Source organism: Amblyraja radiata, chromosome 10, assembly GCF_010909765.2.
Source record: "Amblyraja radiata isolate CabotCenter1 chromosome 10, sAmbRad1.1.pri, whole genome shotgun sequence".
NCBI classification, from domain to species: Eukaryota; Metazoa; Chordata; class Chondrichthyes; order Rajiformes; family Rajidae; genus Amblyraja; species Amblyraja radiata.
Genome location: NC_045965.1, coordinates 1,661,200 through 1,676,895, shown reverse-complemented (window position 1 = coordinate 1,676,895; position 15,696 = coordinate 1,661,200). Strand labels below are relative to the sequence as shown.

The window sequence follows — 15,696 nt, the reverse complement described above, 5'->3', positions numbered from 1 at the left end:
GTCTGCAAGCCTGTGCCAGCTTCCCTTCATTAGGAGCAATTTTGTTCTTGGCAGTGAAGGGCTGGATGCTGCACTAATGGGATCAGCGGCTGCAGTATCTTTGTCCGTGATTTTCATCCCTGCCATGATGGTAATAACTGCTGAGTCAGTTCCTTTTTCCACCTGAGTCATGAGTTGGCAGGACTGAAACCAAAGCAGAAGATCCTGGAAATATTCCACAACCCAGGCAGCATCTTTGGGCAGAGAGAAAACATTCCCACCGCCCTTTGTGTACAAACGTTACCTCTCGGGTACCATAAGAACAGAATTAAGCCATTCGACCCATCAAGGCTGCTCCACCATTCAATCATGGCTGATCTATCTCCCTCTCAAAGGTACACAAAATTGCTGGGGAAACTTAGCGGGTGCAGCAGCATCTATGGAGCGAAGGAAATAGGCGACGTTTCGGGCCGAAACCCTTCTTCAGACTCTCTGGAGATGTCTCTCTAACCCTTGCTATGGATCAAAACTGCCTAGCAGTCTAGTCTAATCTGCCATTCAATCATGGCTGATCTATATTTCCCTCTCAACCCCATTCTCCTGCCTTCTCTCCATAACCCCTGACACCCGTACTAATCAAGAATCTATCAATCAGTTTAGAGGGATTATGGGGACTTCATTGAAAATTACCGAATGGTGAAAGGCCTGGATAGAGTGGGTGTGGAGAGGGTGTTTCTACTAGTGGGAGAGTCTAGGACCAGAGGGCATAGCTGCAGAATTAAAGGACAAACAATGAGATGAGGATGATTTTTTTTTAGTCAGAGGGGGGTGAATCTATGGAATTCATTGCCACAGACGGCTGTGGAGGCCAAATTAATAGATATTTTTTAAGTCGGAGATTGATAAATACTTGATTAGTTAGGGTGTCAGGAGTTATGGGGTGAAGGCAAGAGAATGGGGTTGAGAGGGAAAGATAGATCAGCCATGATTGAATGGCAGATTAGACTAGACTGCTAGGCAGTTTTGATCCATAGCAAGGGTTAGAGAGACATCACCAACAGGATCCCACCACAAGCCACATCTTCTCATCTCCACCCCTTCCCGCCTTCCTCTGAGACCGTTCCCTCCGCATCTCCCTGGTTAACTCATCCCTTCCCACCCGCACCACCCCCTCCCCAGGTACCTTCCCCTGCAACCGCAGGAGATGCAACACCTGTCCCTATACCTCCTCCCTCGACTCCAACAAGGGACCCCGACAGTCCTTTCAGGTGTGACAGAGGTTCACTTGCACCTCCTCCAACCCCATCTACTGTATCTGCTGTTCCAGGTGTGGGCTCTTATATATTGGCGAGACTAAGCGCAGGCTCGGCGATCGTTTGGCTGAACACCTCCGCTCACTTTAACTCCCCTTCCCATTCCCACACTGACCTTTCAGTCCTGGGCCTCCTCCATTGTCAGAGTGAGGCCCAACACAAATTGGAGGAACAGCACCTCATATTTCGCTTGGGCAGCTTACAACCCAGCGGTATGAATATTGATTTCTCTAACTTCAAGTAACCCTTGCTTTCCCCCCTCTCCCCTTCCTCCCCCGTCCTGGTTGTCTGAAGAAGGGTCTCGACACGAAACGTCACCTATTCCTTCTTTCCAGAGATGCTGCCTGACCCGTTGAGTTATTCCAGCTTTTTGTGTCTATCTTCGGTTAGTGAGGACTCAGACATGGATTGGAGTTATCGTCTCTGGGCAGGACTTACCCATTGTATCCCTGAAGCTTTCTCCCCCATAGCCCCCCTATCTCCCCTCCCCCATTTGTGCCCCACCTGGACATACACCTATTTCTTCTCTCCCTCACTCCCCCCTCCTCAACCCCTGCTACTTCCTCCCTCTAGCTTCACAATTCACAACTCTTCAAACCTGTCTCACACCTTGTGTTCTTATCCCTGACCTTTGTTCCAAACATCTGCCTGTCAACCCCGCCACACACCTAATACCTGCCACCATTTGTCCTGTCTCTTTCAGCATTCTCCCCCCCCCCCCCCCGCAATTAGACTGAAGGAGGGTCCCGAACCAAATGTCACCTGTCTATTTTCTCCAGAGATGCTGCCTGACCTGCTGATTTACAGTCATCGAATTATACAGTGAAAACAGGCCCTTCAGCCCAACTCGCCCACACTAACCAACATGCCCCATCTACACGAGTCCCACCTGCCTGCATTTGGTCCATATCCATCTAAACCTATCCTACCAATGTGCCTGTCTAATTGTTTCATAAATGTTGCAATAGTCCCTGCCTCAACTATCTCCTCTGGCAGCTTGTTCCACACACCCACCACCCTTTGTGTGAAAAAGTTACCCCTCAGATTCCTATTACTCCAGCATATAGTGTCCTGTTGTCTATTAACCAGCATCTGCAGTTCCTTGCTTCTATAGGTTTTTGGTTTGCCTCTTTGCTTTCGAGATAGCATTACCAGTAAGCAGGTAAACTAATGCAGCAGGAGGCACTGTCATTCACACACAAGTTATTGGAGTAGAATTAGGCCACTCGGCCCATCGAGTCTACTCCACTATCATGGCTGATCTCTGCCTCCACATCCCATTTTACTGCCTTCTCCCCATAACCCTTGACACCCGTTCTAATCAAGAATTTGTCTATCTCTGCCATAAAAATATTCACTGACTTGGCCTCCGCAGCCCTCTGTGGCAATGTTCCACAGATTCACCACCCTCTGACTAAAGAAGTTTCTCCTCACCTCCTTTCGAAACGAGTGCTCTTTAATTCTGAAGCTGAGACCTCTGTTCCTAGATGCTCCCACCAGTGGAAACATCCTCTCCACATCCACTCTATCTATGCCTTTCATTATTCTGTAAGTTTCAATGAGGTCCCCCCTCAACGTTCTAAACTCCAGCAAGTACAGGCTCAGTGCGGTCAAATGCTCATCATATGTTAACCCACTCATTCCTGAGATCATTCTTGTAAAACTCCTCTGGACCGTCTCCAGAGCCTGCACATCCTTCCTCAGATATGGAGCCCAAATTTTCTCCCAGTACTCCAATGCAGCCTGACCAGCATTACATCTCTCACTGTCATTGTGGATAAGGACTTTTGTGTGTGTCTCTCTCTAGCCTTGCATCATATGCATGTTAGTACCAGTGTCCGTGAAGCTGTGATCAGCTTTGATCAACCCTGTCCCTCCACTAACGATGCACAACACAATGGAAAACTACTTTAGGCAAAGCCGATGCAGTCCCTGGTGAAAGTATGTTCAGAATGATTTAGAAAAGACAACTTCAATTTGACAGCGATTAGTACTTACCCATGACCTTTCCGTCAATGTCGACAAAGATTACTGACGTTAAGAAGGAAATGTCATGTGGTAGCAAGGAGGGATGCAGGCTAGGGTTTGGGATTAGATAATAGACAATAGACAATAGGTGATGGAGTAGGCCATTCGGCCCATCGAGCCAGCACCGCCATTCAATGTGATCATGGCTGATCATCCCCAATCAGTACCCCGTTCCTGCCTTCTCCCCATATCCCCTGACTCCACTATCTTTAAGAGCCCTATCTAGCTCTCTCTTGAAAGTATCTAGAGAACCGACCTCCACCATCCTCTGAGGCAGGGAATTCCACAGACTCACAGCTCTCTGTGAGAAAAAGTGTTTCCTCCTCTCCGTTCTAAATGGCTTACCCCTTATTCTTAAACTGTGCCCCCCTGGTTCTGGACTCCCCCAACGTCGGGAATATGTTTCCTGCCTCTAGCGTGTCCAAACCCTTAATAATCTTATATGTTTTAATGAGATGTCCTCTCATCCTTCTAAACTCCAGAGTGTACAAGCCCAGCCGTTCCATTCTCTCAGCACATGACAGTCCCACCATCCCGGGAATTAACCTTGTAAACCTACGCTGCACTCCCTCAACAGCAAGAATGTCCTTCCTCAAATTAGGGTTTATCTAATTGTTTGAGACAGAGCAGGGAAGATCTCACGTAGGACATGGCTCAAGGCTTGAAGCATGTGGTCGAACCCTGAGATCAGAATCAGAATCACACTTTATTCGCCAAGTATGTTTTGCAACATACGAGGAATTTCATTGGCCAGGTCAGTCATACAATTAAAAGCAACAGATCACTCAAAAACACATTTTAACATGAACATCCACCACATTCCTCACTGTGATGGAAGGCGAAATAAAGTTCAAGTCTCTTCCTTTGTTCTTCCTCGGTCGTGGGCCTCGAGCCCCCGTTGACGGGGCGGTCTTGACTACCGTAGCTGGTGGCGTTCGGGCCCTCTGCGTCGAGGCGATCAGCTCCTGCATCGGGGGGATGTCAGCTCCCCTACGCCGGGCGATCGATCCTCGCGTCGAGGCTGGTCAAACCTTCTGCGGCGTTAGAGCTCCCAACTTGCCTCTCCCGAGACGGCGAGCCCTTGATGGTAAGTCTGCAGGCCACAGTGGGAGCGATCCCAGGCAAGGGATCCGCTCCGATGTTAAGTCCGCGCCCCGCGGTGGGGCTCACTATAGCCTGAGGCGGCTTCCAGCTCCAACGATGGTAGGCCGCAGAGCCCAGAGAATGTGATCCGAAAATTGATCACATCTCCGGGAAGGTACGGTCTTGAAAAAAAGTTACCCCCGATCCCCCCCCCCCTCCACCCCTCCCCCCCTCCCCCCACATTAAACAAACCAAAGAACATAAAAACAAACTTTAAACAAACTAAAAAATAACAAAAATGTGAAAACACGAACAGACTGCCAGCGGGGCAGCCATCTTGCCTGAGTCTGTATTCCAGGTTTATGTTTAGGATTAAGTTTAGGTGTATTATTGTCACGTGTACCGTCACGAGGTAGAGTGATATGTAAACAGGGTGGCATGGTGGCGCAGCGGGAGAGTTGCTGCCTCACGGCGCCAGAGACCCAGGTTCGATCCTGACGACGTGTGCAGTCTGTGCGTTCTTCCCCGTGACCTGCGTGCCTTTTCTCCAGGTGCTCCAGTTTCCTCCCACATCCCAAAGACGTACAGGCTTGCAGGTTAATTGGCTTGGTCAAACTGTAAATTGTCCAATGTGTGTAGGATAGTGCTGGTGTGCGAGGATTGCTGGTCAGCATGGAATCGTTGGGCCGAAGGGCCTGTTTTCACATTGCATAACTAAACTAAATTAAGAAATCATATATATACCACACGCAAACACAATCAAATCAAACTCACATACAAAGGATGGAGCAAAGGGGAAGTTACAGAGTGTAGAATATAGTTCTTTGTAGCACAACAATTTCAGGGATAGTGGTGCAGCGGTAGAGTTGACCTGGGTTCGATCCTGACTATGGGTGTTGTCTGTGTGGAGTTTGTATGTGCTCCCTGTAACACGTGGGTTTTCTCCGGATGCTCCGGTTTCCTCCCACATTCCAAAAACATGCAGGTTTGTCGGCTAATTTGTTTCTGTAAGTTACACCCAGTGTGTGGGATAGAACTAGTGTGAACGGTCGATCAACATTTGTCGTGGACAGAGAGGGCCGAAGAGCCTATATCCTCACTGTCTCTAAACTAAACTAAACTAAGTCCAATATCAACAATGAGGTGGAAGTGAATCAGACTAAAGGGCCTGTCCCACTTGCATGCGACTGCATGCGTTTGGCGCGACCAAACGGAAGGAGCGTTTATGCGAAGTTTGCGCTAAGTTCGCGCGTGACGTAATTTGCGTCATACTTACCAATCAGCTGGGCAGGAGGCGGGCCGACTGAATTTGGGCGTCGCACGCCGTCGGGCGGTGATGTCATCACGCAACGCCACGCCGGGCGGTGACGTCATCGCGCAACGCCACGCGCTGGGCATACGCCGTCAAGACGCTGCGTACGCTGTCAAGACGCTGTGTACGCCGTCAAGACGCTGTGTACGCCGTCAAGACGCTGTGTACGACCGCAATGCGCCTGCATGCCGACAGACCGTTGGCGGGCGAATATTTCGGCCACTGCAAGAATTTTGGAGCCCCGCGCGATGTTGGGACCAGCCCCGCACAACTCTGCGCTTCTAAGTGGGACCGGCCCCGCGTGGCCATACGGTGCTCGGGCGCCTCAAGCGACCACGAAGTCGCGTAATTTTCGAGCCAAGGTCGCCTAAGTGGGACAGGCCCTTAATGGAAGGGCTGTTCAGAAGCCTGATAACAGAGGGGAAGATGTTCTCAGCTGTTATCAGGCAACTGAATCATCCTACCACAACGAGAGCAGAATCCTGAACTGCTATCTACCTCATTGGTGACCCTTGGTCTATCCTTGATAGGACTATGCTGGCTTTACCTTGCACTAAACGTTATTCCTTTATCATGTATCTGTACACTGCGAATGGCTCGATTGTAATCATGTATTGTCTTTCATCTGACTGGTTAGCACGCAACAAAAGCTTTTCACTGCACGTTGGTACACGTGACAATAAACTAGACTGAACTAGGATGCTGTTCCTGAGTCTGGTGGTACGTGCTTTCTCAGCATCGGAGAGCATTATTTCCAGGAACAAATTGTGTCACTGTGCTCTGTATCTCACTGCTCATGTCAATCAATCAATCAATCAATCAATCAATCAATCAATCAATCAATCAATCAATCAATCAATCAATCAATCAATCAATCAATCAATCAATCAATCAATCAATCAATCAATCAATCAATCAATCAAAGACTTTATTGTCATTCAAAAATACACCAACAAATGCAAGTCTGAACAAAATTTAGTTGCACCTGGCTCACCGTACAACATAAAATAACAAAAGGATAAAATAGATAAAAAGGTAAAATAGATAAAAAGATAAAATAGATAATAGTGGTGGCACATTATATGGAATTCAAGAGTCTGATGGCTCGGGGGAAGAAGCTGTTGCAAAACCTGGCCGTTTTGCTCCTTATACCACGATACCTTTTGCCCGAGGGCAGCAGAGTGAACAGTCCATGATGGAGATGTGTGGGGTGTTTTATAATACTGCTGGCCTTGGACAAGCAACGTTTGCACGCAATGTCCCGGATTGAAGGAAGAGATGTCCCGATGATTTTTTCAGCCATCCTCACCACTCTCTGCATGGACTTCCAGTCGGAGGCTTTACAGTCCCCAAACCAGACAGAGATGCAGCTGGTCAAAATGCTCTCTCTGGTGCCCCTGTAGAAAGTGGTGAGGACGGGAGAGGTGAGCTCCTCTCATTCGGCGCAGAAAGTGCAAATGCTGCTCCGCTCTCTTAACTAGTGATGCGATGTTTTGTGACCAGGTCAGACTGTTCGTGATCTGCACCCCCAGGAACTTAGTGCTACTGACCATCTCCACATCGATGTCATTAATGTGTTGAGGTGTGTGACTGTGCCGGTTTCTGCTGAAGTCAACGATGACCTCCTTTGTTTGGTCAACATTCTGGATCAGATTGTCTGTGTTGCACCAGTCCACCAGTTGTTTCACCTCCTCCCTGTAAGCCAGTTCATTGTCGTCCCGGATAAGGCCCACCAGATCAGAAATTTCCAGTCAAAGAGACAGGTGAAAAAGCTCCGTACACAGAGAGGTGTTGAAACGGAGCTCGATACTTGACTCGTCAGGAGATGGAGTGTTTTCCCATTGTCATGCAGAATGATAAAGATGGTGACCATTTTGGCCATCCAGGGTCCTGGAGAACACACTGGAAATACTTGAGACTCCCCAGTTGGGAGAAACTGAACGACTGTACATCCCTCCTTGTTACCACATGACATCAAAGTCAAAGTCAAAGTCAAATTTATTCGTCACATGCACCCGAAGGTGCAGTGAAATGAATTTGCCAGCAGCGATACACTTAAAAAAAACACACAATACACAATAGAATTGAACACAAACAGCATTCTTGACTGTGGTGGAAGGCACAAAGTTCAGCCAATCCTCCTCCTTTGTTCAACGTCAGTAATCTTTGGTGACGTTCAGAGAAAGGTCAAGGGTCAGTACTGTTGTCTGTCAAATTGAGGATCATAAGATCACAAGTGGTAGGATTAGAATTAGGCCATTCAGCCCATCCAGTCTACTTCGCCATTCAATCATGGTTGATCAATCTTTACCTCTCAGCCCCATACTCCTGCCTTCTCCCCATAATCTCCGACATCCGTACTAATCAAGAATCGATCTATCTCTGCCTTAAAAATATCCACACACTTGGCCTGCACAGCCTGCTGTGGCAAAGAATTCCACAGATTCACCACCTTAAATTACTAGACTTCAACGGAAGTTGGCTGTTCTAAATTATTCAGAACATATCTCCACCAGGGTCCATCAACCCAGGTTCGCTTCTGGCCTCGGGTGCAGTCTGTGTGGAGTTTGCACGATGCTGCTGGCCACATGGGTTTCCCCTGGGTGCTCTGGTTTCCTCGGGTTTGTGGGTTTATTGGCCAGTGGTGTAAGTTGCCCCTAGTTTGTATGTGAGTGAGGTGGAGGTGAGGTTTGTGGAGAGTTAATGATAGAGATGCAGGCAGAGTAATATAGGTTACGGTATGATCAGAGTTAAAGGGTGATGGTGGCTTGAAAAGGTGGACAGGCCAGGCAGCTTCTCTAGAGGATTTGGATAGGTGTGATGTTTGGTGGACTTTGTGGGGTGTGAGGACCCGTTGCTCCACCTGTTTCAGGTTTGAAGAAAGGTCCTGATCCAAAACATCGCCTATCCGTGTCCACCAGAGATGCTGCCTGACCTGCTGAGTTACTCCAGCATTTGATGTTTCTTCAGTTAACACAAAGTGGTTTGTGGTCAGTACAGACTTGAGGGGCTGAACGGCCTCGTTCTTGACAACTCTGCCGCGAATAAACCTCGTCTTACAGTTTAGTTTTTGTTTAGTTTAAATACAGCGCGGAAACAGGCCCTTGGTCCCACCGAGTCCGCGCCGACCAGCGATCCCCGCACATTAACACGATCCTACACACACTAGAGACAATTTACATTTATACCAAGCCGATTAACCTACAAACGTGTATGCCTTTAGAATGTGGGAGGAAACTGGAGATTCCATAGAAAACCTACGCAAGTCATGGGGAGAACGTACAAACTCCTTACAGACAGCACCCGTAGTCAGGATTGTCACACCTGTCCCTATACCTCCTCCCTCGACTCTATCCAAGGATCTCGACAGACCTTTCAGGTGAGGCTGAGGTTCACTTGCACCTCCTCCAACCTCATTTACTGTATCCGGTGCTCCCGGTGTGGGTTCCTGTATATCGGCGAGACCAAGCGCAGGCTCGGCAATCGTTTCGCTGAAAACTTACTCTCAGTCCGCCTAAACCTACCTGATCTCCCGGTTGCCAAACGCTTTAATTCCCCCTCCCATTCCCACACTGACCTTTCTGTCCTGGGCCTCCTCCACTATCAGAGTGAAGCCCAGTGCAAATTGGAGGATCAGCACCTCATATTTTATATGAAGAAGCCTGAAGAAGGGTTCTGACCTGAAATTTACGAGGATGTAGCCAGGACTAGAGGGTGTGAGCTACAGGGAGAGGTTGAGTAGGCTGGGTCTCTATTCCATGGAGCGCAGGAGAATGAGGGGAGATCTTATAGAGGTGTATAAAATCATGAGAGGAATAGATCGGGTAGATGCACAGAGTCAGTTGCCCAGAGTAGGGGAATCGAGGACCAGAGGACATAGGTTTAAGGTGAAGGGGAAAAGATTTAACAGGAATCCGAGGGGTAATTTTTCCACACAACGGGTGGTGGGTGTATGGAACAAGATGCCATAGGAGATAGTTGAGGTTGGGACTATCCCATCACTTAAGCAACAGTTAGACAAGTACATGGATAGGACAGGTCTGGAGGGATATGGACCAAACGCAGGCAGGTGGGACTAGTGTAGCTGGGACATGTTGGCCGGTGTGGGCAAGTTGGGCCAAAGGGCCCGTATCCGCTCTGTATCACTCTATGACTCTATGAAACATCACCTATCCTTTCTCTCCAGAGATGCTACCTGTCCCGCTGAGTTACTCCAGCATCTTGTGTCTCCCTTCTCTAAATAACTCCATTACAGCTTCTCTCTGTAAAAATGGGCAGGTTACACACTGAAGCTCTTGGCCCACCTTGGCCTTTCTCACACAGCCGAGACCTCTGCCCACTTAGTCACAGCTGACACAAGCACAAAGGCTCTCGAGGCCAAGGCACGAAAAGGCAGACGGTAAACGAGTGTTGTCAGCGATGATGGATTTGCTTGGATGTGGGTCTTGCAGGAGGCTAGGGACTTGGCCCCAGAGCGCTGAAATTTATAACGTGGCGCACTGCTTTTTCATTACGGATAGCCTTCTCATCAGTCAACCTACACCCATTCACTCAGGAATATTATAATAATCTTTCAAACTTGGAACGATGATGTGATGAGTATACACATTTGTGGATGGCAAGCTGCCAAAGGCATCCAGCATTAAAGGGAGGACTGGCTCGCACTCAGTGTTTGTTCTTTCAGTTTTAGCTTCAGGTTTATTGTTGTCAGGTGTCCTGAGGTACAGTGAAAAGCCTCGTTTGCAATGGTGCAATGGTGCAATGGTGTGTTATTGTCACGGCACCGTGAAATTCTCCTCTTACAAACAGTCCAGTTGAGGATTGCCATCCCCAAGCACAAATCTCCCAGTTACGAAACGATATACGATACAATAGAACTTTATTTATCCCAGGAGGGAGATTGATCTGCCTTCAGTCATAAAACACAAAATACAAGAAACATTAAATTAAAGTGAGGAGTGGAAAATCCACTTAGCACTTAGAAAAGTGTACAGAAATAGTCCACTGAGCCTTAATGCAAGAGGAGTCAAGTGGTGGCATTTTCAAATTCCAGTCAGCTCTCTAGTCCTCTTGAGCTATGGCTGTTCTAGGCGAGCCCCAGGCTGCTGTGGGCCTCCAGCAATCGCCTTCCATGGTCGTGTGGGTCGATCAGCGAACTGACGTCCCTCTCGGTATGAAAACAGACCCCTTCGGCCCACTGGGTCCGCGCCAACCAACGATCCCCACACACTGACACTTCAGACCTGAAGAAGGGTTCTGGCCCGAAATGTCGCCTCTTTCCTTCGCTCCATAGATGCTGCTGCACCCGCTGAGTTTCTCCAGCACTTTTGTCTACCTAGGGGCAATTTACAATGTTACCAAACCAATTAGCCTACAAACCTCAACGTCTTTGGAGTGTGGGAGGAAACCAGAGATCCCGGAGAAAACCCACGCGGGTCACGGGGAGAATGTGCAAACTCCGTACAGACAGCACCCGATCGAACCCAGGACTCTGGCGCTGTGAGGCAGCAACTCTACCGCTGCGCCACCGTGCCACACAGGAATCGCTAGACATCTTTGAGAATGTGGCCACCATCAATCTCCTTGGTGTGAGGAAAATCCCATTGTGTTTCTTTAGGAACTAACCTTGCAGAGTGTTGAGAAAACGTTGGCAATGTGGCTACCACCTATCTCCTTGTGGCTAGGATCCCATTGTGTTAGCTTCGGAACAGTGGCGCAGCGGTAGAGTTGCTGCCTCACAGCGCCAGGGACCCGGGTTCGATCCTGACTTCGGGTGCTCTCTGTACGGAGTTTGTACGTTCTCCCCGTGACCTGCGTGGGTTTTCTCCGAGATCATCGGTTTCCTCCCAAACTCCAAAGGCGTACATATTGTAGGTTAATTGGCTTGGCATCAATGTAGATTGTCCCAAGACCATCTTTGGTCCCAAGTGTGTGTAGGGTAGTGTTAATGTGCGGGGATCACTGGTAGGTGCTGACTCGGTGGGCCGAAGGGCCTGGTTCTGCATTGTATCTCTAAACTAAGCTAAAGTAAACTAAGCTACAGGTCCAAAGAACGCTTTGAGCAATCACAAGCTCTATGGAGTTGGAACCTTGCCAGCATCTACTGAGACTTAGACAGACGTGTGTTTATTTGGAGCATCCCTGTAAAATAAATGTATCTTTTGTGTTTGTGTTTTCTTCTGGCCGGTTGCAGGCGTTTTGGGACAAAATGTGCGGCGTGCCAACAGGGCATCCCCCCGACCCAGGTGGTGAGGAAAGCTCAGGACTTTGTCTACCACCTCCACTGCTTCTCCTGCATCATGTGTAACCGCCAGCTGGCCACGGGAGATGAATTCTACCTGATGGAAGACAGCCGGCTGGTGTGCAAGGAGGACTACGAGACCGCCAAACAGAACGGTAAGCAGTTATAAAGTATAACGTTTCCTTTATTGTCATTCAAACTTTTAGTTTGAATGAAATTTCGTGCCTTGCAGCCATGACAGAGAATAAAATAACAGAACACACACCTAACACACTTTAACATCCAACACAGTGAGTCTACCAGGCACCTCCTCACTGTGATGGAAGGCAAAAGTCCTTGTCTCTTCCCTCCTTGTTCTCCCTCTGCATTGAGGCGATCCAGGCTTTCGATGTTGGGCCCCCCCGCCGGGTGATGGTAAGTCCCGCGGCCGAATCCGAGCTCCGCGAACGGGCCGGTTCAAACTCCGCGGCCCGGGACGGTCGAAGCTGCCACCCTCCAGTCCAGCGGACGAAGTTGTTGCGGGAGCTCCGGAGAACAGGTCACCAACCTGGGACCTGTGAGCTCCCGATGTTGTCGTCCACTGGGCCTGTGGCCGAAGCCTCCGAGGCTCAGAAGTCGGGCCGCCGTTGCAATGCAACCACAGCCCCGAAGTCAGTCAGCTTCACGATGGTGAGTCCTGGCTCTGCCTCCGGAGCCTCGAGGCCGGTCCCAGTTGGAGGCCGCCAGCTCCGCGATTAGGCCTCAGCGCAGACGGAGACGGGGATACGACAGAGAAAAGGTCGCATCCCCCCGAAGGAGGAGACTAAAACAAGTTTCCCCCGCCCCCCCACACATACACAACTAAAAATAAACTAAAACATACTGCAACAAGTCAAAAGAAAACAAAAAAAAAAGAAAAAGACATACGGACTGCAGGCGAGCCGCAGCTGCATTCCAGCATTCTGTGCCTAACTTACGTTTAACGAGGTACTGTGCATTACTCATGTGTCGACAGAATCTACTCTAAGATACACGAGCAGGGTCGTAGTGCCATGCAGAGCAGCAAACTGCCCCAATTTATCCATGCTGACAAAAAGGCCACATTTAGAGTATTCATTAGTTCATTAGTGATGGGAGAAGAATTAGGCCATTCGGCCCATCAAGTCTACTCCGCCATACAATCATGGCTGATCTATCTCTCCCTCCTAACCCCATTCTCCTGCCTTCTCCCCATAACCCCTGACACCCGTACTAATTACTCGTATTGTGCTCAGTTCTGGACACCATGTTATAGGAAAGATGTTGTCAAGCTGGAAAGGGGGGGGGGGGAGGGGAGATTTAGGAATAGGAATCTGAGGGGTAACTTTTTTACACAAACGGTAGGGGGTGTATGGAATGATCTGCCAGAAGAGGTAGTTGAGGAAGACACTATCATAACATTTAAGATACAGGTGCACGGATAGGCTAGGTGTAGAGGGTTATGGACCAAGTTCAGGCAGGTGGGACTAGTGTAGATGGGGTATGTTGGTTGGCATGAGCAAGTTGGGCCGAAGGGCCTGTTTCCATGCTGTACGCTCAGTGACTATCATACCCCGGCCAAGCTAGTCCCATTTGCCTGCAATTGGCACATTTGGTCTATCCTCCAAATCTGGTCTACCCATATACCTGTCCAAGTGCCTTTTAAATCCTGTTATTAAACCTGCTGAAAGAAGCCAGCCTATATATTCCCATTCCCCCTCTCCTCATTTCCCCATATCCCTAAAACGTGTTCTCTCTCACACATACCCACCAATTTAAATTGGGTTCTTCGTACCATTAATCTGGAGCCACGGAGTCAGACAGCACAGAAACAGGCCTTTCACCACAACTGGTGGACACTAAATAACTCAGCGGGCCAGGCAGCATCTCTGGAGTGAAGGAATGGGCGATGTTTCAGCCCTACTCGTCCACGGAGACCAAGATGCTCCAGATAACCAAGTCTCATTTGCTGAAGATAGACACAAAAAGCTGGAGTAACTCAATGGGACAGGCAGCATCTACGGAGAGAAGGAATAGATGACGTTTCGGGTCGAGACCCTTCTTCAGACTGGAGGGCCAGGGGAAATGGAAACGAGAGATAATAGATATGCTCATATAACCATATAACCATATAACAATTACAGCACGGAAACAGGCCATCTCGACCCTTCTAGTACGTGCCGAACACGTATTCTCCCCTAGTCCCAATTATCCTACAAACCTGTACGTCTTTGGAGTGTGGGAGGAAACCGGAGCACCCGGAGAAAACCCACTTGGTCACGGGGAGGACGTACAAACTCAGTGCAGTCAGTATTGAACCCAGGTCTCCAGCGCTGTAAGGCAACAAGTCTATTGTTGCGCCTCTAGCCCACAGGTGGGACTGATGTTAATGGGGCAACACTTTGAAACAGACACAAAATGTTGGAGTAACTCAGCGGGTCAGGCAACATCTCTGGAGAGAAGGAATAGCTGACGTTTCGGATCGAGACCCAGTCTGAAGAAGAGTCTCGACCCGAAACGTCACTCATTCCTTCTCTCCAGAGATGCTGCCTGATCCGCTGAGTTACTCCAGCATTTTGTGTCTGTCTCGGTGTAAACCAGCATCTGCAGTTCCTTCCTACACTGTGCAGACTCTGTGCAGATGCTGACTGCTACATGCATGGTGGAGCAGGCGGTGGGTCTATAGAGAGGTGCACACACACACACACACACAGATCACCCTCCTAGAAACATAGCAAATGGGTGCAGGAGTAGGCCATTTGGCCTCTCATGGCTGATCATCCAAAATCAATACCCTGTTCCTGTTTTCTCCCCATATCCCTTGATTCCATTAGCCCTAAGAGCTAATTCTACCTCTCTCTTGAAAACATCAGCGACATCTAACTCTCTCTTGAATCCACCTTAAAGCAAGGAAAGCAATGAGAATGCAAAAGCTAAATGTAGTTGCAGGATCCTGTCAAGATGTGGGTGGGAAATTAGCTGTGGTCATGATGCTATTCTATAGCTGCTGTGTTGCTGAAGTGATCAGATCTAATGTCCGCCACTGACCTGCAGTCCACTGATCGACTAATATTAATGAGATTAATGACAATTACTAATAACCTGTTGTACAGATAGTTATTAATAGTCCCCTGGAGCAGGTGCTGGGCACTGAGTAATATCACAACACCAAATACAAATGTGCATTACATCACCTGAGCCCATCCATCAGGTGGAGAGGATGCCACTAAATTATAGGTCTCGAGCAATCCTTACTGTCAGCCCCCTAATGAATTAGCTGCTTCACTCTTACAAACGAATGGCACTGAACACTTAAACCAATGAGTGTGTGCAGCAACCTACGTCTGTGCAACAGAAACTGGTCACTGTCATATGCTGAGGGGATGGAGCGGCTGGGCTTGTACACTCTGGAGTTTAGAAGGATATATTGAAACATATAAGATTATTAAGGGTTTTTGACAAGCTAGAGGCAGGAAACATGTTCCCGATGTTGGGGGAGTCCAGAACCAGGGGCCACAGTTTAAGAATAAGGGGTAAGCCATTTAGACGGAGACAAGGAAACACTTTTTCACACAGAGAGTTGTGAGTCTGTGGAATTCTCTGCCTCAGAGGGCGGTGGAGGCAGGTTCTCTGGATAATTTAAAGAGAGAGCTAGATAGGTCTTTTAAAGATAGCGGAGTCAGGGGATATGGGGAGAAGGCAGGAACGGGGTACTGATTGTGGATGATCAGCCACGATCACAT

The 15,696-nt window shown here is 48.7% G+C and overlaps 1 protein-coding gene across 1 annotated transcript in view; it reads left to right on the top strand.

The window, feature by feature from the left end:
* Positions 1 to 15,696, top strand: part of LOC116977439 (LIM/homeobox protein Lhx4-like) — a 90,977-nt gene that overhangs the window by 60,315 nt on the left and 14,966 nt on the right. The window contains exon 3 of the mRNA XM_033027872.1: positions 11,909 to 12,111. Within this exon, the coding sequence (XP_032883763.1) occupies positions 11,909 to 12,111 (203 nt within the window). The remainder of the gene's footprint in view (positions 1 to 11,908; positions 12,112 to 15,696) is intronic.